At 39.1% G+C, this 26499-nt stretch overlaps 2 protein-coding genes and 1 pseudogene across 3 annotated transcripts in view; all 3 read right to left on the bottom strand.

The window, feature by feature from the left end:
- Positions 1–10035, bottom strand: part of LOC149081810 (patronin-like) — a 92226-nt gene extending 82191 nt beyond the window's left edge. The window contains exons 1-2 of the mRNA XM_089235580.1: positions 9751–10035; positions 4961–5200 (exon numbers count right to left, since the gene is read on the bottom strand). Of these exons, the coding sequence (XP_089091706.1) occupies positions 4961–5056 (96 nt within the window). The 5' untranslated portion in view covers positions 5057–5200; positions 9751–10035. The remainder of the gene's footprint in view (positions 1–4960; positions 5201–9750) is intronic.
- A 3419-nt stretch (positions 10036–13454) lies between these two features.
- On the bottom strand, positions 13455–16568 carry LOC149081809 (facilitated trehalose transporter Tret1 pseudogene; annotated as a pseudogene). Its single transcript, XR_016193286.1, has one exon. The product of XR_016193286.1 is annotated as a facilitated trehalose transporter Tret1 pseudogene (transcript).
- Positions 16569–19766: 3198 nt separating this feature from the next.
- LOC149081808 (solute carrier family 2, facilitated glucose transporter member 8-like) lies at positions 19767–24569 on the bottom strand. The gene is made up of 2 exons (XM_089236199.1): positions 24135–24569; positions 19767–20680 (listed from the first exon to the last, which is right to left on the bottom strand). The coding sequence occupies exons 1-2, from the start codon at positions 24454–24456 to the stop codon at positions 19767–19769; spliced, it is 1236 nt and encodes a 411-aa protein (XP_089092325.1). The 5' UTR covers positions 24457–24569.
- Positions 24570–26499: the final 1930 nt, after the last annotated feature.

Raw genomic sequence — 26499 nt, 5'->3', positions numbered from 1 at the left:
GTCGGTCGAATAATGCTGAGGTATTTGGCCGAATATCTATGGAAATCTAAGTACATCACACTGATTTTATGATGCATTATTAATTGAGAATGAATAATGTGGTTGACATTTTCTTAATTAGATGTAAAATTGATAAAAAGTGTGTGAAAAAAAATTGATTCCGTAATATTAAAATATTCCACTGCCCCATTGTTTTAATATTTAAGTAATATAATTTTCATGATTCAGTTCAATCATTTAAAATTATCAATTAATGTTTTTAATTAAAAACATCAATTTAACTTATAATTGGGGTGAATTTTTTTTAAAGAAAATTGAGAGAGATATTCGGCTATTTGGCCAAATCGCTATTCATCCCATCCCTAATTATTTTTTCACTTCACGAAAAAGAAAAGCTCTAAAAATTGGGTTGGGAAAAAATCTATTATTTTAAGACGCACTGTAACTAGATCCGAATACTGATGACACACCTGTAATTCCAGATTGCATTCTAACAAATCATCTCTTTTCTAGTATCAACATTAATTCTACAGCTAGAAACTGCATTTGCGTCAATGCAACAGAGCATGTGTATATAGTAATTACGATTCGTTCAATGGTTTCGAATTTTTTTTTACCCCAATTGTCTACGATAATATGCCTTTATACCTAGCATCACATACTACGACTCATTAAAGGTTGATCATAAAGTGAGGGTAGTCTCCCGTATTACACGGTTCATCGCTAACCTTTTTACTCATTTATTTTCTCATCAAGATGTAAGACGATATAAACCGCAGAAAATTGCGTCCACTTCAGTTTGAAAACAAAAAATAGCAGTAGTAAATAAAGTAGCTTTTCAACTAAGAAAAATAATAGAAATGAATAATCAGCTTTTTAAAATAAAAGAGCAAAACAAAATCCGTGATTGCACAAACGGCTCAGTAGTGGGTGGAATCGCTACTTCCGGATTAGAGCGAAGGATCTGTTGAATTATTGCAATAAAATAAAAAGGGCTCAAGGAATCTTTCGTGCGTGGGGCAACCGCAATAAAAAAAAAAGAAAGATCAAACTTAGAACTCGCTTACTTGGCAAGTACAATACAGTACTCCGCAAATTACTATGACATGTCCCGAATAACGATGCCTTTAATGCTTGATAGCGCAGAGACCTGCAAGTTCATGTTGCGTCAACGCCATGAATTTCGTGTGCATTTGATTTAACTTTAAAGAAATGTTAAAAAAAAATTTTTTTCGTCATCTGTTAGTTGTTTTGAAATAAAAAAAGTCATTTTTTTTTAAAAAAGAAGAATTAAGTATGAAAAAATACTGGATAATGGAACGTGGGTCGTACATATTCATAATACACTTTTTTTCGGATCTGAGAAAACTGCTTAGAGCACCGAATCATAGAAAATAATTGTGAAAGACATGTTAAAGGATTTCTTCCATAACGAATACGTTTTCGGAAATTGAAATTTATCAATCGCAATAAAAAAAACTAAAAACAGTAATCGAAGGCTATTCTCCGGTTATTAATTACCCGAAAAAATGCACATAACAGATAAGCACCGCCTGCACATGCGGTCACGGGAAGCTCCCATCATAAAAATGAAAGCGGTGTTTCGGAATAAATAAAGGCGAAGGTCGAAATGAGAGAAAAAAAACAACAGAAAAATAAAATGAGACCTACGACATCCGCCTACGACATGGCATTGCGTACAAAAAAAATCAACATTAAGTAAATTGACAACTTTTCGCTTTTTCAATGCAATCAAAGCGAAATGTTGCTGGAAAAATGAGAAAAGACCACATTCGCAGTCCTCCTACACAGTAGACCTACTCCCAAAATACAATTATAGTCAGGATCTTACTTTGAGAAGAGTTGGTTAGCTCGAGTTTTATTCGTTTGCAATTTTAAAATGTCTGGGATTATTGAAAGAACTTTTCGATTGGGAGAAATATTTCTTTCCACGCTCATCATTAGACCAGTATTGACTTTAAATGAACATGGTTGATTTCCCAGGATATAATGATACAGTATAGCAGGGCTTGACGAACCGAAAAAAATATTTAGTATCCAGAATAATTTCCTAGGAGCCACACACACAAGCATGATTTTTCCTCATTAAAAACGGGTTAAAAAAAAAACCCTAACTTTTTTTTTTCGACTGTTTCGGCACTTGACGGAATTTTCTCATGTTGAAAGACACACTGCTATGAAATCAGAAAATTTTCTGTCATCCTTGGACTTAACAATCACATGTAGAAAATTTTAAGCGCCAATAATAATTTTCTAGTCATGCAACATAGTAACCAAACAGTTACCAGGAATAGGGTTGAAAAAAGCTATTGCTCTCTAAGTTGATAAAATCAAAAAAAGATGTTCTGGCTGGATAGCAGGGCTTGGGAAATTCCAGGCGTCACGGCGACTAGAAAATCGGTATGGCACCTAAAATTTTCTGTATGTGACGGCTAAATTAGATTTTAATGACACATTTTTTTTTAATTTCATGAGAATGTGTCTTCTAACATAGGAAGTGGATATATAGTCCTGGAAAAGTCGAAAAAACATTATTTAAGGCCGGTTTTGTAGAGAACACAAAAATTACTTGGCTAAAAAAAAATTGAAATGGTGCCTAAATTTTTTTTCCAATTTGTTAAGATCTCCTAGATATAGCCCACACTCCATAACTCAACTTCTGCCTTCGTCAATGATGGTGATACACACCGCAGTTGTGAAACAGAATTAAAAAAAATTATACTTGGTCAAAGACCTTTTCTGACAAAAGTACTCTTCATGTCCATTATAAGAATAATGCCCACTTAGAAACTGAGATATGCTTCAACACAAATCGTCACAATGCTAATAAAGTACTTAAGGTAATTTAAAAAACGGGTATTCAATGACTGGACAAATCCCAGGTGCCAGGTTGCCATGGCAACTAAAAAATTGGTATTGGAGCTTAAAATTTTGTTTGTGTAGTTACTAAATTGCAGGCTGAGAGCAGCACAAAATGTTTGAAATTTAGAGCAGCATATCTGCCAGCATGAAAGAGGGAATATGCCCTGAAAACATCAAAAGAAACATCATTTTGGACAGTTTTCTTCAGGTAAAATTTTTTTTTTGATACCCTAAAAAATTGTTCTGGCACCTAGACCTTTTTTGCCATTTCTCCAGCCCTGGGGTATTTAATTACAGAATAAATTGCAAGGAGCATTGAGTGGCGCTCATGAGCAACAGCTTGAAGATGGCTTTACTTAAGCTGGTACACTATAAAAATTTGATAAAGTTTTGTAAAACTTGAAAATTGCAACCTATAAGTGCATCAGTTACATTTGAGTGAATGCAACTAATAGGCTTATTGGTTGTTTTTTCAAGCTCTGTAAAAGATCATTCATCAAACTTTTATAGTGTAATGCCAACCTTAGACCTTAAGATTTATGTAACTCTCTTGTAATTGGTGCAGAAAAAAAATGTACAGGAACCAGTAATCCTATAGCAACCACTTCTGCGTGTTTCTTACCTAAATTTTCTAATATATAATGCAATTTTTTCACATTTTGTTTTCTACTAATGCAATTTTTTTCTTTTTTTTTTTGCCAAAATTTTCACGATACCCTCATAAACAATCCATATCCTATGGATAATTTCATCAAAGTTAATACACCTCCATTCATAAAATATTCCATTCATTCTTGACAATTGCACTTACCTAAATTACAGCCATGCATGTGAAAATAAAATTTCACATTTACTATGGAGGTATTTCTGTTGAACATATTTGGAAGGCTACAATCATCAAAAACTTTATGATCAGTAGAACCTCAATTATCTGGAACTCCCTGTTAACTCATGTCTGTTACATCTGGGATAATTTTTTTTTTATGGGTTAAAGGAAATTATTGACAAAACTAAAATTCTTGCTTATGAATATTATGATGATATTAAGGTAAAGAGAATTTCACAATATTATGAAGTTCTCTTGAACAAATAAGGAACAAAGATGCGTTTGAGCAGTGGTTCTCAACCAGAGCTCTTGGGGCTAAGTGTGAACTTCCTAGGGACCTAGCACTTCCTTCGACAAAAAGGAAATAAATCGGTATATTTAATGCATAAAAAGAGCTCTACAGGGATCTGCCATAAAAATTTATATATTGAAAAGGGTTCTGAAAGTCAATAAAGGTTGATAAATGCTACTTTAGAAGAATTATTTGGGTGGGATTGGGACAGTGAAACTGTCCTGTGACTCATCATGAATGCTTAAATAACTTTGTGATGTATCTAAAGCAAAAGATTACATAATTGTCTATGTGTTGGTTGAACATATATTATAATAAATTATTATTATGGATCAGTGTTTTCCAAAGTGGACAATATTGCCCCCAGGAGGAACATGGGATGGTCTGGGGGGGTGACAGACACTGCATAGGATCTTATGGGTTCGCTTGAGTTAGGGGGAGATGAGAGGAAAAAAAATTCTGAAAAGAGGGGCGATAGATGGAACAAAGAGTTTTGGAAACTATGGTATATAGATGACACACCAATCCTCTTTGAATAGATGCATATTTGATTAGCAGGGAATTTTGATTTACCCACATGTAGGATTACCCAATTACATCAAATAATCAAGGTTCTGCTGTATTGATAAAAAGATTTTGTACCAACAGTAAAACTTCTCATTATATAGAAGGTAGGTCCACACTATGCATACCATTTCCTCTAATATGTATGGGTTTTTTTTCATCAATGCACAAGCCAGTAGTTACCACATTGTCAAAGCTTTCTCCCATAACAATACAGGAAGCCTGGCTCAGGTCTCTCTAATGAGGAATGATTCTTCCGAGTCAAAGACTGACTACTTGTCTTGTAACTTTTATTTCTGTCCACATTACACAGGGGCTCGACAAATCACTAGACTAAAATGTATAGCACGCGTAGTGAGGACCCAGCTTCACACATATCTTTGGGAAACACTTACAGCAACATCATTGTATTCCTCCACAGATGCGAGATCAAAATTATCAGTCAATGATAATGCATCCTCAGAATGGCTAGTATCAGCGTCCTGATCCATCACAAATCACTTTTGACATTACCACACAACATTCACAGAGTATATCCAATGTTTGAAATCAATCATGTGCACCTACAACATGGCTTGTCATTAATGGTAACAATTAAAAGCAATCTAAAGATTCATCTTTCAAGCATGATAATCCTAGAGAAAGACAAAAAAAATTAAATGAGCCGAGTTGATCAAATGAACTGGACGATAAAAATCATAATTTTAATTAATTCAACAGCAATGCTAAAGAATCATTATTTAAATTTAGTACTTATTGGCTATAGGGTCCACAGATTTTTGGCAACTTTTAATTTGTCACCAACTTTGATGTTGATGGATATCAACAAATTTTCTGTTTAACTGCAGAACCTAGCTTCATCACTGACGTTGATAATATCATTGAAAATCTCATTGCTGCGGTTAGCCTAACACATGGTCTCAACGATTCTTTATTCTTATACAAAATCTTTCACCTATTTCAACAATCTAACTCAAATATTTTCAACAAAATAATCTTCTTACTAGAACTTGCAAACATCAGAATTGGAGGCAAGTAAAAAAGTGGCACAAAGTTTTGACCCTTAAACAGTTCAGTACCTTAAATTTTTTAGTCTTTTTTTATTTCCCAGCAACATTCGAGCAGATTAACATTTGAAGACCAATAGATGTTAATCAATGTACAGTGGTACCTCCTCGGCTTACGGACTAAGATTTTTTTTTCTGACCCTTTTTTTGCCTCGCTAATGAATACGAATTTCACTAACACAACATTTTAGTTGATAGGGACATGCGCTAACATAAAACCACTGATAAGACCAGATGCATCTCGCCTTATACCTTTTACAGATTTCAAGGTGTTAACATAAAACAACCATGTCGTGAGCAAAATTATTGAGCCAATCAAAGTGAATCCAATGAGTAAATGTTACTTGAGCCAGATTAATTTATTTAAATGGCAGAATAGCTTTCCAGATGCCTCTTTTTCTCTTTCAGGCAGATTTTGAGTCATTTCATATAAAATGATTAATCTGAGAGAGAAAAAAAGTCTTAGACTTGAATGGTTTAAGTGCATACTGTAAGACTTCGTACCGAGCCGAAAAGTCTTGAACTTGTCACCAAAATTTCGGCATCAGCTCTGCCCCTCTGAATCCAACTCATATTTTCATAAAGGGTGGTTGATGACGTAAGCATTATCCAACCCCACCCCCCCCATCAAAAGTCAGCAAATCGGAAACAACCTTTCCCCCCCCCCCATCGATGATGACGTAATACTTGAACGGCCCCACAGTGTACAATACAGTGTAAAATAAAAAGAGGTTCAGTTTATCTTCCTTTGAAATTTCCCTTTCATCCGATTCTGAAGCTGTTTCATTATCAGCCTTAGGTCTGCATTTGTCTTTTCTTGCAGTGTTTCTTGGTGTTTTATGAAAGTTACTTTGAAATTTTGGACAGTTCCTAAAACAAATTAAACTATTTTTCATAGAAACCTATGAAAATCACATTTTCGTTAACAAAGATTTCAGCTAATGAACGTGATTCTAGAAACAAATCATTGTTACTTGTGGTAACACTATACAAGGATTGCCAGTGACAGAGATTGCCCAGAAAGTAAAGATACATTGCATATAGGCAAAAAGGTAATATTTTATCGTCTCACGTTTGCAATGCTGACTTTGATTATGGTCTTTTAGCTTTCCCGACATGGACTTCCATCATTGCTATGTTGAGTTTGGTCAGAGTATCAAGTGTTTATAATAGTAGCAGCCCCAAAGCAGAATGTTTTGCATTGTTCTATAACGAGCCCTCACTGAAGACTGACTGGAAATGTTCTGCGGTAAAAATCCTACACGCTTTTCTTAAAATTATTCAAGATTGTTCTGTGACATACGTCACAGATATTAGCATATTCTGCTTTGGGGGAAGCAGCAGCAGCAACCATTCAGAATCCTGCAAAGTGTGAACTGTGCTCTATAATAAATTTTCTCAAATGTGGGAAGCACTCAATGGATATTCACAAAAGAAATATTTCTGGTATGGGAGCTGAATCAGTAAAATCCAAATAAGTGGTGCAGTGAATTCTCTGGAGGTAGGTTAGATGTTCATGAATCTAGGCAAAAATCATCGAGCGATGCCATACACGCATTGCCCCAATCAAACCTCAATTTCAGCCAAAAAAAAACTCATTATTTCTGGGAGAGGAAAATACATTTTTCTGATTGACTTCACCACACTTCCATGCACTACAATTAATACTGCTATGAGTTACTAAACCCTTACAATGTATTTAACAGGCCATTGAAGACAAACAGATTTGAATGTTAGTGGGAAACCACTGGGGGTGCCTGTGCATTATAACGACCCTGTGTCTTAACAGCACCATGGGCTAAATAGGCACCGGAACATAGGGGCTGAGGCCATTTGAGCCCCCCACTAATTTCTGAAAAAAAAAAAAAGCAATGCACCTTCCTCTTCCTTGGTGCATGCTTGAGTCCTGTACTATACGGGATGACCAGCAACTTTCAGCCCCTCCAATGTTTTTTCATGTCGGCGCTTCTGATGACTTCCCATTCTCAGGGCAAGGTGATGTTCTGGGAGTTTCCTACCCAGTTGGAAGTACCTGCCTTTTAATTGACCATCAAAATAAGACTACTACAAAATCTAATTCTCATGGTCTTCCAGGCTATCCCACATGGACCAACGCATTAAGGCAACCCTCTGTTAAGGTGCTGTCATGCCGATTGATGGCGTGTGAAAAGATAATACGTCTTTATTCAACACAAATTGCAAAGTGCCTAAGACAACCACAAAAGCCGACTGAAAGTAGTGCAGAGCTTCAGCAGTCAACATCAAAGGGACAAGATGGGTTGGAAGGAAAAACTTATTTTTAGCTGTCTATGTTCAGCTCCAAAACAATTTATTTTTTATTCTCAGTCTAGTTGAGCAGTCTTCCTTCGATATCAATTTTAAAATGTCTGAACGTTCCCTGTTGTTGGCTAGATCTATCCTCCCGTCTCATCATTATTTTATGGCCTTTGTATTGAAAGAAAATGATTGCTCTTCCCTGAGGCTTAAGGTGGCCTGTGTGTCCGATGTCAGTGTGCGACAGTGCCTTAAGATGGACGTATTCACCAACTTAAACTGACTGCCAGGCCCCAAAGCAGAATGTTTTGTGCTGTTCTGCTACAAGCTCTCAGTTGACTGGAAATGTTCTGTGATAAAAATCCCAGTAGCTTCGTTTTCTTAAACGATGTGGATTTATTAAATGGATTTTCATTAGGTGTACGGCAGAACAAGAAGTGACATCACGTCTGTGTCCAATATGAGAGTGCATGTGCATTGGTGACAAGTCTATGTTCAAGAATTCAAGAATTAAATTATGATCCTGTGCCTAGCATGCATACACAGTCAGTTGATGGAGGGTACAACCGACAGTTTGTAAAAAGGGTTTTTTCCCCTCTCTTACTTACATATTTATATATTTTTCTTTGTTTTTCACTTATATGCTAATAGGTGTCCAGTCATCCTCTGGAGGGCTCATCTCTGCTCACATGCCCCCCACCCCCCCAAGAGAGGGGATGATAGGGCCCAGAGAGAACTCTCGTAATTTAGTTTTTAATGATATAAATTCACTATAGAGAGGCTTGCCAAGCTTTCCCAGCTGCAGATTTTTGAAGCCACGACTCAAGCCTTCATGACAATTGATTCATTATTAATGACTTATATTTGGAGGTGAAGGGTCATGATGTGCTTAATGCATGGGGTGGCGTATCAGTGAGCGAAGCACACACGCTGGGCCCCCTCCCACGCAAACCGCCATGACGAAATCAAAACATGCAAATAAAGGCAAAATCAAAACATGCTAATTATAATATACATGCCACAATTATTCATTTTATTTATTTTCAAAAGGTACAGCAGTTCTGCATACATAAACTAAGCCCGGGACTATATTTTGCCATACCTCAAACAAACGTCCAGAGTAAAGTGTCTCTAAAAGATTCAGCACAGATAGCGATGTTGCTGCAAGTCTTCTGCCGTACACCGAATAAACGTTCGGCTCCGTATACATATCCTCTGCATTTCTTTAAAGTCTTTCCATGATTGTTCTTAGACATATGTCACAGCTTTTCACATATTCTGCTTTAGGGCTCCCAGGCCTTGGCAAAGTAGTGTTCTGTTAGAGGGCATGGCCACTAGGCTATGATCTTAGGCAGGCCCTTCTATAGCGAATTTTTAGCATACAAAAATGACTAGAATTGTCCAGGGTCAACCCCACCCTTGTGGGAAAACAGGCTACCTAGCTGGAAGCCTTCCAATTCACTTACCGTAGAAAATCATAACATCAAATCTCATATTCATGAGGCTCCTTGACTCCCAGCCTCAGGCAAAGTGATGTTTTGGGCAGGGGGGCCCCACCTAGCTGAAAGTACCCACCTACTCATAGACATACATACTGTAGAACATCATAGAGAAAATACTGGACATCATTCTCACGAGGGGCCGCTCCCAGGCTGTGACCCCCAATGAGTTACGGCGGCCCTGATGACTGCACATGTGGACAAATCATGACAACGTCAACTGCAAGTCATTGAAAAGCTCCGACTACAGATTAACCACGAAGGTTGTGGGCGGATAATATATTATAGAGAATTTCACTCACAATTCAAGGTACAATTTTATTTGATTAAATTCATGATGCTTACCATTAAAAGTCGTCGATTCTGAGTCATCAAAGAACTGGAGTGTATCAAAGAGGTCATAATTTGGCCCTCGCGGTTCAGCATGTCGCGGTCACTCATGACGTTTTCTTTTATTTTTTATCCGGATCGAGGATCATGAGCGATCATGATCATGTCTGTCATGATCATCTTTTCATGCTTTCCAAGCCCACGCACAACTTCACATTCTTTACGAAATAACCATCAGCCGCCGGAAAAGGGATGCTTTGCTGATATCTACCTTATAACGAAAAAAAACCCGATGTATGTGACGTCACAAGAAAACACCTCAAAAACAAAAAAAACAAGGCGATGAAAAACTTGGCTTTAGTGTTACAAACAGTTGGTGTCGTGCGCCAGCGAAACACGGCACATGCTAGCGAGCGTCAGAAAATTAACGAATCAAAAAGTACTTTTCAAATAGAGAGAGTCTGATTTGAAAATAGATGAGCAGTGATTGCATGATTTGTTCAGAAAATAATGGTTCTGTTGTCAGTTTGGATTTATACCAAAAAGACTGTCATTGGGAGAATAAAGTTATCGAGAACTCTAAAACATATGATTTATAACTGAAATATTTAATATATTCATTGTCTAACTATTGTTTTGGCTTTGAAGATTTAAGAAAAAATATTCTACAGTGAGGTTGGTGCTGCCATCTTTTGGAAGTGTTCTGTTAAATCAGTAAATGGCAGCACAAACACTATTATGAAATTAAAATTTGTCGGAATTCTTTTCAGTTCTCAACCTGTTGGGCAAGCAGCCCTAGATTCAGGGCCGGTCCTAGAAATTCGCCTCCCTGAGGTGAATAATATTTTACCGCCCTCAAGATACCAATATCTGAAAAGAGTTTTCTTTCTTCACCTCTATTACCTTGATACAGTGGTTCCCAAAGTGTTGGTCACGATCCCTTTGGGGGGGGGGGATAATGCTTAGTGTAGAAATAGAAGTCCTATACCTCCTCAATGGGGTAACGTTGATGATTGAAGATGCTGCGAGAGAATTTCCTAAATAAAAACGTCCTGATGAGAGAAAGGTCTGCCCTTCAAAGAGTTATTTGAGCTATTGAGCACGTATATAACATAGTAAGGCGCTTACACATTAGCGCGCGGATCATGCAACGGAAGCATTCGGAATTGGTTGCTCAGTAATAATTTGCATGCTGTTGTGAACAATTCCTGAACTGTTCTAACTGGACCCACCTGGAATCGGTTTTTTCAACGAACCCAAAGAAAGTTTGAGTAACCACGAACGGATTAAAACAACACTCCCCATAGATAAGATTTATCTTATCTACAGAGGGTCATACGTTGCAAGATCAGTGCACCTTAACGCATTAAAATTCGAAGAAAAATATCTTATTCACAAATGTGCTTTTGTGCGCTTGAAAATATTTTCAAATATTTTAGTAAAAAATTAAAATATCGAAAGAAAATACATTTATACTGTTTATTTTTGTTCATATCTGTTAATCCAAATTTTCTTCTTGAAGGTTATTAGTAGCTCAAAATTCCTCTGAGAGAGTTGATTCCTTGTGCTCCCCAAACCCAATGTGCCCCACTTAAGGTCGATCTTATATACACCAGGGTGCAGAGTATTTTAATGAGTTAGGTCTTCTCATATGGTGCAATGGGCAACACAAATTCTACCATAAGTCATTGTACCGCTTAATCATTGTTTGACGTAGCATAATCTTGATGGTCCTTGCACTAATAAAAAAACAAACTCCAATCCAATCCGAAGTTGCCTCGAATGGTTGATGGTACATATCGCAGCGAATCCGTCGGAAAAATAAGATACAGTCAAACCTCGTTAGTGCGTCACCCGGTTAACACGTCACTCCACTTTTTGAAAGTCCCAATTGTCCTCAGGCAGGAATTGACACAGCTATGGCTTACTCCGTTTAACGAGTCATTCCGCTTACCAAGTCATATTTTTGTTCTCCCAAGAGTGACTCATTAACGAGGTTTGACTGTATTTGTTTTTGGTGAAGTGTTTTGTGCACTCTCAAAAAACATCCTCTACCGCCTTTGCTATTGTGATCTGACCGCACGTTCTAAGATCAAAAATACTTGTTAAGGTGTCTTATAATCCCCTATTCAAGTTTGCCTCATGAATTTAGAATCATCCTGTATTACATGTGAGAAAGATATCAATGAACTAGCACCCCCTTTCTGCCACCTATCAAGTGAAACTGTTAAAATTCTCCGATTAAAATCAGTGGCGGGATTTCTATTATAGTGCGGCATGAAAAAAGCAATATGATAGAATATTATTCAATATTTTGCAGGAAATGTTAATTAAAATATCACGTTTGCTTCGAAATTTCAACAGTTATTTGTGTGTGGTATAACAACGTTAGTGAAACTCGCAAAGTGCAAACCATTCTAGACTTTCCGTGATTAATCAAAAGCAATATGAAAAGACGGCTGTCCTTTGTGAGTTTTACCAACATTTTTTTTTACCACACAAATAACAACTGTTAAAATTTCGAAACAAACTTTTTATTTAACTAATATTGTTTATGAAATTTTAACTAATATCATCATCATATTGGTTTTTTGTTTTCAAAATCCTGTCGGTAATTTCGAATTTCGATCAAAGAATTATAATAGTTTTATTTGGTAGGTGGCTGAAAGGGTTTTAGTTCTGTGATGTCTTTCTCACGTGTAATGCAGGGTGTTTCAAAAATAATCATCCGATTTAAAAAAAATCATAACCATTCAGCTTTTAATCTATATGATCGAATAATGTATAGGTAGAAAGAGGGAAATCTCGAGTTTCACGCAATTGCTGACAGGTAGCGCTAACGCTCCTCCTTCGGCCGCATATCTCGATATGCTTGAAAACTGGCTTTTCCCAAAGTTGGAAATCGATTCGGATGACTTCATTTTCCAGCAGGACGGGGCATCGCCGCAATGGAGCTTCGACATTGGAGAATTTTTGAACAATCGCATTCCCAAACGATGGATCGGCCGTACGGAACCTGGCGATTCAGTTGAACATCACTAGCCTCCAAGTTCGCCGGTCCTCACAGTGTGCGATTTCTTGTGGGAGGTTTATCAAAGACTACGTTTATGCGCCTCCCCTTCCAGCTACATTAGCCGAACTGAAGATACGCATAACAGCAGCAGTGGATGCAAACATACTCGCAAAAGTTTGGGACGAATCTGACTTTCGTACAGACATTGCATCCCAAGATGGACATATTGATCACCTTTAATTTGGTTTGTTAAAAAACTTTATGATTAGCCATTTAATATAAAATTAATCTTAAGTGTCTCTCTATGTGTTCAATATTTTTCGTAATATACACATTTCAACTCGGGTGATGCTTTTCTTGTATAATACTGTACGGTATTTATATATACATTGTTTTCAATATTTTCCAGATAAAAATATTAAAAATCATCATTAACTATCAAAATTAAATATAAAAAAATGTTTCTTGAACAAAATAATGAACTTTGAGAGGATTCCAAAATCGTTCACTTTATTCGTTACTGACTCTTTCTAAAGATAAATTAAAGTACTGTACTTTTATTGAAATTTTGTTAAAATGGAAATGTAAAACTCCTCTTTTGCAATGAACAATGAAATTTTTAAACGTAGAATTTAAAATTTCGACAGTCAGTGACTTCACGTGAAATTTATCAACAAATTTTATAAATTACAATTTGATCCATATATCATGTTTTATATATACCGAAGATCTGTCGCATGGCCCTCACAAGGGTAGGGCTGGCCATTACCTCCTAGATACAAAAAAAAGTAGTGCTTTCATGAACGAAAAATATTTTTCGTTCCCAATTCCCATCCAAGGTTAACGTGTTACAAAATGGCAAAACTGAATTGAGCACTTTATGAACTCTATTACTATGCAAATTTTATGTTTGATTGTGAGTGAAAATTAGGTCGGGAATGGCGTATGGTCAGCCTAATTATGACCATTTTTATCACGTCAATTTTGAGACGACTTTCAAAAAACGTCATTATTGACGTCAGGCGACAACTTTGAGCCATCGATATGAATTATCCAATAAAAATTTCTGAATTGAAAACTGCAATTATAAAATCGCCACATACAACTCCAGAGCCTGATGCAATTAACAGCAAGGCATGTTCATTAACTCCAGATGATAATCTAAAATTCCTCAATTCTGAACTTGGTGAGATTCGGTTATCAAGCACCATATACAGTCAAACCTCGTTAGTGCGTCACCTGGTTAATACGTCACTCCGCTTACCGGATCACTTTTTGGAAGTCCCAATTATCTTCATGCAGGAATTGGCACAGCTATGGCTTACTCCGTTTAACGAGTCACTCCGCTTATCAAGTCATATTTTTGCTCTCCCAAGAGTGACTCATTAACGAGGTTTGACTGTATTTATTCATTTGGATTGGAGGAAGAAAAAGATCCACGTCTTTCTTCTCAAACCCGACAAGACACCTGCCTGTGTCCATCATACCGACTTAATCTTCTCAAATACCATTATGCCAGACATAGCTCGATATACCGAACCCAAAACTGATCCCGTGGGTGTTACAGTAGAACCTCCCGATATCGGACATCCATGGGATACAAATACAACGCCACAACAGGCAAAATGTCCAACGAGGTGGCTGAGAAAAGGATGCCCGTAACAAATATGGATGTCATATATTTCAAAACTATAGCAACCCAATTAAAAAAGCAATTACAAACAATATATACACACACATGATGAAATATTATACAGTGCCCATAAAGAATACTTATGGTTGTCACTATCGACTACCCCCATTAACTTCCCGTCATCTGCGAATTTTCTAGCAATCCCATCGATACTCTGATCGAGTTTATCGATAAAAAGTGAAAAACGTATGGGGCCAAGGACACTGCCTTGAGGAACTCTACTTGTGACGCCTGTCCAACCAGAGAATTCTCCGTTAACCATAACTCGTTGTGACCTATCTCTTAACCACGATTCTATCCAATTCAGTAAGTGGCCCCCAATTCCAATCTCGTGCAAACGCTTCAAGAGTTTACCATGTCGTAGCCTGTCGAATGCCTCCTGGGAATCAAGGTAAATAACATCTATATTTTTGCCCTTACCCAAAGACTCAGTTACGTGATCACGGATAAAAGGGTAAGTGATACACCGATGGTTATTAGTTATCACCAATCGTCTCAGTAAAGAAAATTACCAGTAGATGATGCGTGCACTACACATAGTTTGCAATAAAAAATTAAATTAAAATAAGTGAAAAAGATAAGCACATTCATGACAACATTATCGTCTTGAAATGTTGGCTTTTTCCGCACGTTATCAACAAACAACACCAACATTACCCTTTGGAATCAGCATCCTGGACCATAGTTATGTGAGTTAATCAATTAATTAACTGACAATTTATCAAGTCTGCCAATACGAGCTTGGGATTAAGCATAATAGTAGTTGAATATGATAAATTCTCGGTTTATGACCAAAACGTAACAAATTAGAGTTTTGGAAAAAATAATGAGTTTGCCTGATTTTACTGTCCGCTAACGAGAAGTGTCCTATTCCGCTGTACTGGGGATCAGAAAAGTGCCCGTTAACGAGGAGTGTCCGTTAGGGAAGCTTCCACTGTACTTAGTAATGCCGATATTGTATGTGATTGCTTTTATTGGTGTGTGTATTGAACAAACTTTTTCTTTTCTTTAGTTTGATAGACTTCGCCTTCTCTGGAAAAAGTCCTCAATTTCCTCGAATCTTTTCCCTTTCGTTTCAGGCAGAAACATCACTGTGAAAATGCACGACAGCACACAGAACGCGCCGTACAAGCAATACGTTCCCTGTGACCCCAAGTTCGAATCCAAAAAATTCGCGGACTTTGTCACCAGAAAAACAAACGACCAACAAAACGCCGATGCGATTCCAGTTATGAGACCACGGGCCCTATTGGGAGAAATCTCTGAGATCATTAGCCAAGGTATTGGTCCCCAACCTAAAGAGAAAGACGTGATGTAGGCGAAAACGTCTATGAGGGAAATCGATGAGTATTCACTGGCCAGAGCATCATTCCAGGATTTGACATAAATGTAACCCGCCAGGATGAACAAGGTGAAAGCCATCCCAAGTCCCGAAGAAACTAGCAACACCTTCCTGCCTAATCTGTCTAATACGTATCCGCTGCCTAGCGTCGATACAAGCATGGTCGCGTAGAGAAGCATCGTGGCTGCATATGGCGATATGGGAACCGATAATTGCCTGAAAACGTCCACGGCGTAAAACATTAATGCGTTTGTGCCACATAATTGTTGGAATATGATGATCCCTATCGATAGAATCAAAGGCCTATACATTTCAGGATTCAACAGCTCTCTGAGTTTCACTTTACCCGGCTGCAAAGCCAGATGTTCTTTTATGATCTTGTATTCCGATTCGGCATCAAAATCCGGTCCATGTAAGAACCTGAGTGCTCGTATAGCACGATTGCGTTGGTTATTTGATATCAGCCACTGCGGTGATTCGGGCATGAAACTGATTGTCGCCAAACCCAAAAACATGCTCACTGTAGATGCTGTTGCCTGCCATCTCCACGCCAGGAAAAATCCGAAACTCGTGCCGATCAACATACCTAATCCAGAAATCACTTGGAACAAACTTCCGAGCAATCCGCGGACATCCGTTGTCGCGATTTCTGCCAAGTAGGCCGGAGTGACTGTGCACGTGGCTCCTACAGAGAATCCTATAAGAAATCTTCCAATATATACGTGTGTGACATCCGATGCGTAGGCAATGAAGAGCGCCCCCATCATATTAGGTAGCGAATAAAGCATCAGAGCACCTTTCCTGCCAAATCTTTCGGTCACGTAACCTGAAATAATACAGTATAGCAAAAGAAGATTAAGCAGTTATTTTACAGTTTAAAAGACAGTTTATTTTAATGTTGATTGTATCGAAAACATTGCCTTCAGTATAGGATTAGGTTAAGTAAGCTTCATTAGATCTACACACTCCAGAAAAAATCCGAAGACTTCAATACAAACCATCAGTTATTGAATTGTAACGTATACAAGGTAAGGTAAATTGAGATAAGTAGAAATCGGGGCTCTAGAATTACCACATCGAAGTAACGTAGGAAATTGGAGAGAGGGGGGGGGGTAAGGGAAACCCACACGTGATTTGTAAAATTCGGTTAGCTTCTGGGAATGGTCTCTTGCGGAATTTTTCTTTCGCACTTCTCTATTCTACAATGAAAATGAAATTGGTACGATAGCGCTGATAATATAAGGTTACAAGGAGCTTTTATATGAAGTTAAGGCGGAAACACACTACACTGACGTCACATGTAACTACGCCACGTCAGATGGCAAGGAATCATAACAGACATTATATGGTGTGCACACTCGGTCTGGAGGTCTGATGTTTTAAAAGATGCATTAAGGCATGATGAGGAATTTGTAAAACCTTATTCGTGGAAATTATGTGACGTGGAATTCCCACGACACAGAATTTCCACGAATCAGAATTTACCACGTCTATGGCATGACGAGAATTCACGTCTCGTCAGTGTAGTGTGTTTCAGCCTTTAGGCTTGTGGTCATGTCGCTAATATCTGTGCCCTTTAAATTTCGAGCATTCCTGGAAAGTGCGAATTGGCCTAATATCGATTTTTAGTGTCAATTCTGAGGTCGTGTTTAAAGAAAGCATCCATCAATGATTAACATTCACGAACATTTATTCGATCAAAAACACATCCGTGCATAACAAATCATCATCACCACATTGTATCGTCATATCATCATTCTATCATTCCGTCTTCAACAAAAACAAGATATATAAAAAGAGAAAAAAAATATGACGTCATCTGACGAGTTCGAATTATTTGCATGCGCTTGTGCGCTCTGAATACAAACAAATTCTTCCTTTCTTACTATTTTATCTGTCATGCTAATAAACTAGTTATGATATCTCTTTAGGTAAATTAGGAATTAATGTAAGAGGGCTACAACTTCCTACACATTTTCCCTTCACTATAGGAACCCAATGCATTCACACTAACCGTGTATAGAACTCCTTAATACACGTATATGAAGGCGTCTTAACCGTGTACCTATTCGCATTGGATTTATCAACTTTGATACGAATGTGAAGAAAGAGATAAGCTCCTGAGCCAGCATTAGCTGCTTCTATAATAAACTCAACTCTTACATAAACTCAACATTGAAAGTTAAAGTATCATTAGAGGTGATGAAGTTCTGTCCTTTCCTTCACCTCTCAAGTTTGGCAGTCCGAGAAAATTCACTTTTCACTCATTTGCCTCATATGATGTCGGTTAACATTTACGGAGAGGGAAAGGGATATTATTTTATCGGGATTTTTTTTACAGAAAATCAAAATTGTTAATGAACATCATGAGTTTTTTTTTTTTTTTTTTTTTTGCACGCTAAGGTTATTAATTAGCTGTGTATACCAGAATAATAAAATGTTTGGGCTTTTTATGGTTTTTGAATGAATTTTTTACCTTTGTTTAAACTCCTTTCATGTATGAACAAGGGCGTAGCGGGGGGGGGGGACTTGGGGGTCTGCCCCCCCCCCCCGAAATGTGGGAAAATGACCGAAAAAAGGGAAAAAGATGGCCAAATCCATTGTTCTGTCACTTTTGTCCCACCCCCCCCCCGAACGAAATTTCTGGCAACGCCCCTGTGTATGAATGTTCATTATTTACTCCTTTCTTGTATAAATGATTATTAAGCACAATCAGCCTGAGTGCCTCCTTATGGGGGAAAGTGGAAACAGCGAATCACTACAAAATAAAATTAGTAGTCTTGAAAAGGAGACACTGAAGAAAATGTGGTTTAAGCACTAGCCCTAAAAAAAATAAAGAACGATTAAAAAAAACTTGCTGCCATATTTTCAAGAAGTTTTTTCGTTGACTTCTCCAACGTATGCACTAGGCTGGAGTAATGAAAAAAGCGGTTCCACTCTTACCTCAGGTCAACTTAATTGTAATTGTCATGAAAAAGAAATTGCGCAGCATATTCAGTGTATTAGTGTCGTTAATTTAGTACGAGGTGTCCCAAAATTGGACTCATTCGAAAAATGAATAAATGAAAGAACGGGAAGCGATAGAAAAACACCGTTTGCTGGATTGTGCTTGGGAAAATAGTAAATTTTCAAGGAAACATATTTTCTGAATATTATGCGAAGGTAAACCCGGAAAGAAAAGTCATCTGAGCGCCTTCGGGACTCGAACCTAGGTCCTCTTGCAAACCAGGAAAGCATGCTACCATTTACGCCACTGAAGATACGGCCCTGTATTCCTTATTTCACGCACTGTGGCTTGAAGTGCTGCAGTAGAGGCATTGGCAGTAGGGTTACCAGACAGAGGACATGTCCTCTTTATGTCATTTCAAGCGTCCTCCTACGTTTCGGAAAATTAGCCTTTTTGTCCTCCTTTTCAGGTTTCCGAAATTTTTTCCTACTTTGAAACATGCATCTCTTCATTGACATGAGTGTTTTTTCCATTGACCAATAACCGCTGAAATTCCCAGAATTCTTTCTGGTTTTTGCTTTTTTTTGCGGTTCTATTTTAGAGTTAGGAAAAATTATTGTTGGTTTTGGTCGGTCGGAATGATGGCGCCATCTCTTGTGAAAATTGAGAAAAGTACCGTCACTAAGGGTGCGCGCAGGCGTCCTCCTCTCTCAGTTTTTCGAATGTGGTAACCCTACTTCAGTGATCCGCGGCACACTCACGGATCACTTCAGCGACACGTAGCACATTTACAGATCACTCGAGTGACCTAGGGCCATAGGCAGAGATAGACATGAAAGTCTGGGGGGGGGGCATCATGATGATGTCATTCGTATATACACATCTACATTCGATCAGTCGACTTCACCCTTGATGCTGAGGGGGCACAATGCCCTCCTCCGTATCTCCGCCCATGCCTGGGGCACTGTTCCAGATCACTGCAGTGGCCAACGGCACATTCTCACTTCAATCAAGTGGTCAGCTGTACATTTATAAATTAATGCCGATATATCATTAGCCAAGGTATTGGTCCCCAACCTAAAGAGAAAGACGTGATGTAGGCGAAAACGTCTATGAGGGAAATCGATGAGTATTCACTGGCCAGAGCATCATTCCAGGATTTGACATAAATGTAACCCGCCAGGATGAACAAGGTGAAAGCCATCCCAAGTCCCGAAGAAACTAGCAACACCTTCCTGCCTAATCTGTCTAATACGTATCCGCTGCCTAGCGTCGATACAAGCATGGTCGCGTAGAGAAGCATCGTGGCTGCATATGGCGATATGGGAACCGATAATTGCCTGAAAACGTCCACGGCGTAAAACATTAATGCGTTTGTGCCACATAATTGTTGGAATATGATGATCCCTATCGATAGAATCAAAGGCCTATACATTTCAGGATTCAACAGCTCTCTGAGTTTCACTTTACCCGGCTGCAAAGCCAGATGTTCTTTTATGATCTTGTATTCCGATTCGGCATCAAAATCCGGTCCATGTAAGAACCTGAGTGCTCGTATAGCACGATTGCGTTGGTTATTTGATATCAGCCACTGCGGTGATTCGGGCATGAAACTGATTGTCGCCAAACCCAAAAACATGCTCACTGTAGATGCTGTTGCCTGCCATCTCCACGCCAGGAAAAATCCGAAACTCGTGCCGATCAACATACCTAATCCAGAAATCACTTGGAACAAACTTCCGAGCAATCCGCGGACATCCGTTGTCGCGATTTCTGCCAAGTAGGCCGGAGTGACTGTGCACGTGGCTCCTACAGAGAATCCTATAAGAAATCTTCCAATATATACGTGTGTGACATCCGATGCGTAGGCAATGAAGAGCGCCCCCATCATATTAGGTAGCGAATAAAGCATCAGAGCACCTTTCCTGCCAAATCTTTCGGTCACGTAACCTGAAATAATACAGTATAGCAAAAGAAGATTAAGCAGTTATTTTACAGTTTAAAAGACAGTTTATTTTAATGTTGATTGTATCGAAAACATTGCCTTCAGTATAGGATTAGGTTAAGTAAGCTTCATTAGATCTACACACTCCAGAAAAAATCCGAAGACTTCAATACAAACCATCAGTTATTGAATTGTAACGTATACAAGGTAAGGTAAATTGAGATAAGTAGAAATCGGGGCTCTAGAATTACCACATCGAAGTAACGTAGGAAATTGGAGAGAGGGGGGGGGGGGTAAGGGAAACCCACACGTGATTTGTAAAATTCGGTTAGCTTCTGGGAATGGTCTCTTGCGGAATTTTTCTTTCGCACTTCTCTATTCTACAATGAAAATGAAATTGGTACGATAGCGCTGATAATATAAGGTTACAAGGAGCTTTTATATGAAGTTAAGGCGGAAACACACTACACTGACGTCACATGTAACTACGCCACGTCAGATGGCAAGGAATCATAACAGACATTATATGGTGTGCACACTCGGTCTGGAGGTCTGATGTTTTAAAAGATGCATTAAGGCATGATGAGGAATTTGTAAAACCTTATTCGTGGAAATTATGTGACGTGGAATTCCCACGACACAGAATTCCCACGACACAGAATTTCCACGAATCAGAATTTACCACGTCTATGGCATGACGAGAATTCACGTCTCGTCAGTGTAGTGTGTTTCAGCCTTTAGGCTTGTGGTCATGTCGCTAATATCTGTGCCCTTTAAATTTCGAGCATTCCTGGAAAGTGCGAATTGGCCTAATATCGATTTTTAGTGTCAATTCTGAGGTCGTGTTTAAAGAAAGCATCCATCAATGATTAACATTCACGAACATTTATTCGATCAAAAACACATCCGTGCATAACAAATCATCATCACCACATTGTATCGTCATATCATCATTCTATCATTCCGTCTTCAACAAAAACAAGATATATAAAAAGAGAAAAAAAATATGACGTCATCTGACGAGTTCGAATTATTTGCATGCGCTTGTGCGCTCTGAATACAAACAAATTCTTCCTTTCTTACTATTTTATCTGTCATGCTAATAAACTAGTTATGATATCTCTTTAGGTAAATTAGGAATTAATGTAAGAGGGCTACAACTTCCTACACATTTTCCCTTCACTATAGGAACCCAATGCATTCACACTAACCGTGTATAGAACTCCTTAATACACGTATATGAAGGCGTCTTAACCGTGTACCTATTCGCATTGGATTTATCAACTTTGATACGAATGTGAAGAAAGAGATAAGCTCCTGAGCCAGCATTAGCTGCTTCTATAATAAACTCAACTCTTACATAAACTCAACATTGAAAGTTAAAGTATCATTAGAGGTGATGAAGTTCTGTCCTTTCCTTCACCTCTCAAGTTTGGCAGTCCGAGAAAATTCACTTTTCACTCATTTGCCTCATATGATGTCGGTTAACATTTACGGAGAGGGAAAGGGATATTATTTTATCGGGATTTTTTTTACAGAAAATCAAAATTGTTAATGAACATCATGAGTTTTTTTTTTTTTTTTTTTTTTGCACGCTAAGGTTATTAATTAGCTGTGTATACCAGAATAATAAAATGTTTGGGCTTTTTATGGTTTTTGAATGAATTTTTTACCTTTGTTTAAACTCCTTTCATGTATGAACAAGGGCGTAGCGGGGGGGGGGACTTGGGGGTCTGCCCCCCCCCCCCCCCCCGAAATGTGGGAAAATGACCGAAAAAAGGGAAAAAGATGGCCAAATCCATTGTTCTGTCACTTTTGTCCCACCCCCCCCCCGAACGAAATTTCTGGCAACGCCCCTGTGTATGAATGTTCATTATTTACTCCTTTCATGTATAAATGATTATTAAGCACAATCAGCCTGAGTGCCTCCTTATGGGGGAAAGTGGAAACAGCGAATCACTACAAAATAAAATTAGTAGTCTTGAAAAGGAGACACTGAAGAAAATGTGGTTTAAGCACTAGCCCTAAAAAAAATAAAGAACGATTAAAAAAAACTTGCTGCCATATTTTCAAGAAGTTTTTTCGTTGACTTCTCCAACGTATGCACTAGGCTGGAGTAATGAAAAAAGCGGTTCCACTCTTACCTCAGGTCAACTTAATTGTAATTGTCATGAAAAAGAAATTGCGCAGCATATTCAGTGTATTAGTGTCGTTAATTTAGTACGAGGTGTCCCAAAATTGGACTCATTCGAAAAATGAATAAATGAAAGAACGGGAAGCGATAGAAAAACACCGTTTGCTGGATTGTGCTTGGGAAAATAGTAAATTTTCAAGGAAACATATTTTCTGAATATTATGCGAAGGTAAACCCGGAAAGAAAAGTCATCTGAGCGCCTTCGGGACTCGAACCTAGGTCCTCTTGCAAACCAGGAAAGCATGCTACCATTTACGCCACTGAAGATACGGCCCTGTATTCCTTATTTCACGCACTGTGGCTTGAAGTGCTGCAGTAGAGGCATTGGCAGTAGGGTTACCAGACAGAGGACATGTCCTCTTTATGTCATTTCAAGCGTCCTCCTACGTTTCGGAAAATTAGCCTTTTTGTCCTCCTTTTCAGGTTTCCGAAATTTTTTCCTACTTTGAAACATGCATCTCTTCATTGACATGAGTGTTTTTTCCATTGACCAATAACCGCTGAAATTCCCAGAATTCTTTCTGGTTTTTGCTTTTTTTTGCGGTTCTATTTTAGAGTTAGGAAAAATTATTGTTGGTTTTGGTCGGTCGGAATGATGGCGCCATCTCTTGTGAAAATTGAGAAAAGTACCGTCACTAAGGGTGCGCGCAGGCGTCCTCCTCTCTCAGTTTTTCGAATGTGGTAACCCTACTTCAGTGATCCGCGGCACACTCACGGATCACTTCAGCGACACGTAGCACATTTACAGATCACTCGAGTGACCTAGGGCCATAGGCAGAGATAGACATGAAAGTCTGGGGGGGGGGGCATCATGATGATGTCATTCGTATATACACATCTACATTCGATCAGTCGACTTCACCCTTGATGCTGAGGGGGCACAATGCCCTCCTCCGTATCTCCGCCCATGCCTGGGGCACTGTTCCAGATCACTGCAGTGGCCAACGGCACATTCTCACTTCAATCAAGTGGTCAGCTGTACATTTATAGAGCCACTCGTGATGATTACTTGAGCAGCCCGTGATGAATTTACAGACATTCACTGATCACTTCAGTGCACCCGCGGCACATTCACAGATCACTTCAGTGCACCCGCGGCACATTCACAGATCACTTAAATGACCCGCGTCATATTCAAAGACCATAAGTGACCCAAGACACATTTTGTGACACGCAATCCAGCAATCCTTGGTCCAGCACGACTCTGGGCACTGTCTTTATAAAAAAAAAACGATCACCGACTGCTAATATTTTATAGAACTCACTTGCAGCAGTTCCACCAAGGAGGCCACCCACGGCTACCAAACTGTCAATCCAACTGATCTGGCCCTCAGTGGGTCGTATCCGACTTTCCCGCCGTTTCATGTTGTCCGTACCGACAGCGGGGAAGGCACCCGTGATGCCCATCGAGAGTGGGAAGAACAGGGCCGAAAATGCGGCTAGGTACATCTTCGGAACTTTCTTTCCTCGAGCATTGGAACTCATGGTCACAATCTGTCCTTCTTCCTCCTCCTCGACGGATGATGATTGTATCGCATCGTAGCCAGTGATCATGTTGAACGAACACGAAAAGATTCTTTCAATCATTAAATTTTTATTTCCAATGACATGATGACAGAAGGAAGTATCAGACAGTCAGTCCCCTCACGGAAAATTCAAGCAGACTCTTCGACTAATTCCGTCCGCTATCAGTTTTTTGAAAATAACTAAATCAGTTCACTGCTGATACGCCGATAATATTAATATCGGGAAGTGCACATCGCGTGAAGTTATACATATATATAAACCTTTAGAGATAAAATTATGAAGCCATTTTGAGGAAAAATCCGAACAATGACGCAGTAAGGGAAAATAAAAAGAAGCACATTCATCCTCCTCCCTAATTTGCACGTACAGAGCTGCTTATCTGGCAAAGTGCCAGGAAAATCTTCCGAACCATTCAGCTGACTACTTGCAGTGACGCTTTTTGCTCGTTTGCTCAGGAGCAGTCACAAGTTTTGCTATAGCTAAATTTCCTAAATCCGTTCCCGGGAACGGATTTAGGACACTCATAATGCACTGTCCTTTTGATATATTTTTTTCTCGGCTACTTAGACATTTCGATGATCCAAGAGACGTCAAAAAAGATCCATCCACCTAGCTTTAACATCTTCCAGAGCCGGAAATTCCTTCTCGGTGACAGGAAAAGTCCCAATAAAACATATCTAAAATCCTCTATGGAAAAGAAAAAACGGTGGAAGAGCGTAAGAGAAACAATTCTAAGCAAAGGCCAAGAAAAGTCTCGTCATTGAAGATGGCCTGGAAGATAGAATATCAACAAAACCTCCCAAACAAAATAATAAATAAACTGAAGAGCCAAAAAAACTGGTACGGGCATGCGTATGCAAATAAAGAGATATGGAACCAATCAGAGTACGGCGCTGCGGTCGGCAAAGCCTATATAACACAACAAGTGTCTGGCATAGTTGTTAGATCGGTTACTGCTACTACAATGGCAGGTTATCGAGATTTAAGTGAGTTTGAACGTGGTGTTATAGTCGGCGCACGAGAGATGGGACATAGCATCTCCGAGGTAGCGATGAAATTTGGATTTTCACATACGACCATTTCACAAGTGTACCGTGAATATCGGGAATCTGGTAAAAAATTAAATCTACGACATCGCTGCGGCCGGAAAAAGATCATGCAAGAACGGGACTGCCGAGAATCATTAAACGTGACAGGCGTGCAACCCTGCCACAAATTGCTGCAGATTTCAATGCTGGGCCATCAACAAGTGTCAACGTGCGAACCATTCAACGAAACATCATCGATATGGGCTTTCGGAGCCGAAGGCCCACTCGTGTACCCTTGATGACTGCACGACACAAAGCTTTACGCCTCGCCTGGGCCCGACAACACCGACATTGGACTGTTGAGGACTGGAAACACGTTGCCTGGTCTGACGAGTCTCGGTTCCAATTGCTTCGAGCTGATGGACGTGTACGGGTATGGAGACAACCTCATGAATCCATGGACTCTACATGTCAACAGGGGACTGTTCAAGCTGGTGGAGGCTCTGTGATGGTATGGGGCGTGTGCAGTTGGCGTGATATGGGACCCCTGATACGTCTAGATACGACTCTGACAGGTGACAGGTACGTAAGCATCCTGTCATGCACCCATTCATGTCCATTGTGCATTCCGACGGACTTGGACAATTTCAGCAGGACAATGCGACACCCCACGCGTCCAGAATAGCTACCAAGTGGCTACAGGAACACTCTTCTGACTTTAGACACTTCCGCTGGCCACCTAAATCCCCAGACATGAACATTATTGAACATATCTGGGATGCCTTGCAACGTGCTGTTCAGAAGAGATCTCCACCCCCTTCTTACTCCTACGGATTTATGGACAGCCCTGCAGGATTCATGGTGTCAATTACCTCCAGCACTACTTCAGACATTAGTCGAGTCCATGCCACGTCGTGTTGCGGCACTTCTGCGGGCTCCCCACACGATATTAGGCAGGTTGTACCAGTTTTTTTGGCTCTTCAGTGTATAACTATAGATACATATTAAAACTGGTAAAGTGTCCGAAATGCTTCAAGTGGTGCCACAAGATGTGTTCACCTCACAAATACTCAAA

Source organism: Pholcus phalangioides, unplaced genomic scaffold (assembly GCF_987345545.1).
Source record: "Pholcus phalangioides strain wild (caught in Gottingen) unplaced genomic scaffold, Ppha-v1.0 ptg000009l_1, whole genome shotgun sequence".
Classification (NCBI taxonomy): domain Eukaryota; kingdom Metazoa; phylum Arthropoda; class Arachnida; order Araneae; family Pholcidae; genus Pholcus; species Pholcus phalangioides.
Note: the sequence above shows the minus strand (reverse complement) of the source record. Positions and strands in the feature narration are given on the sequence as shown.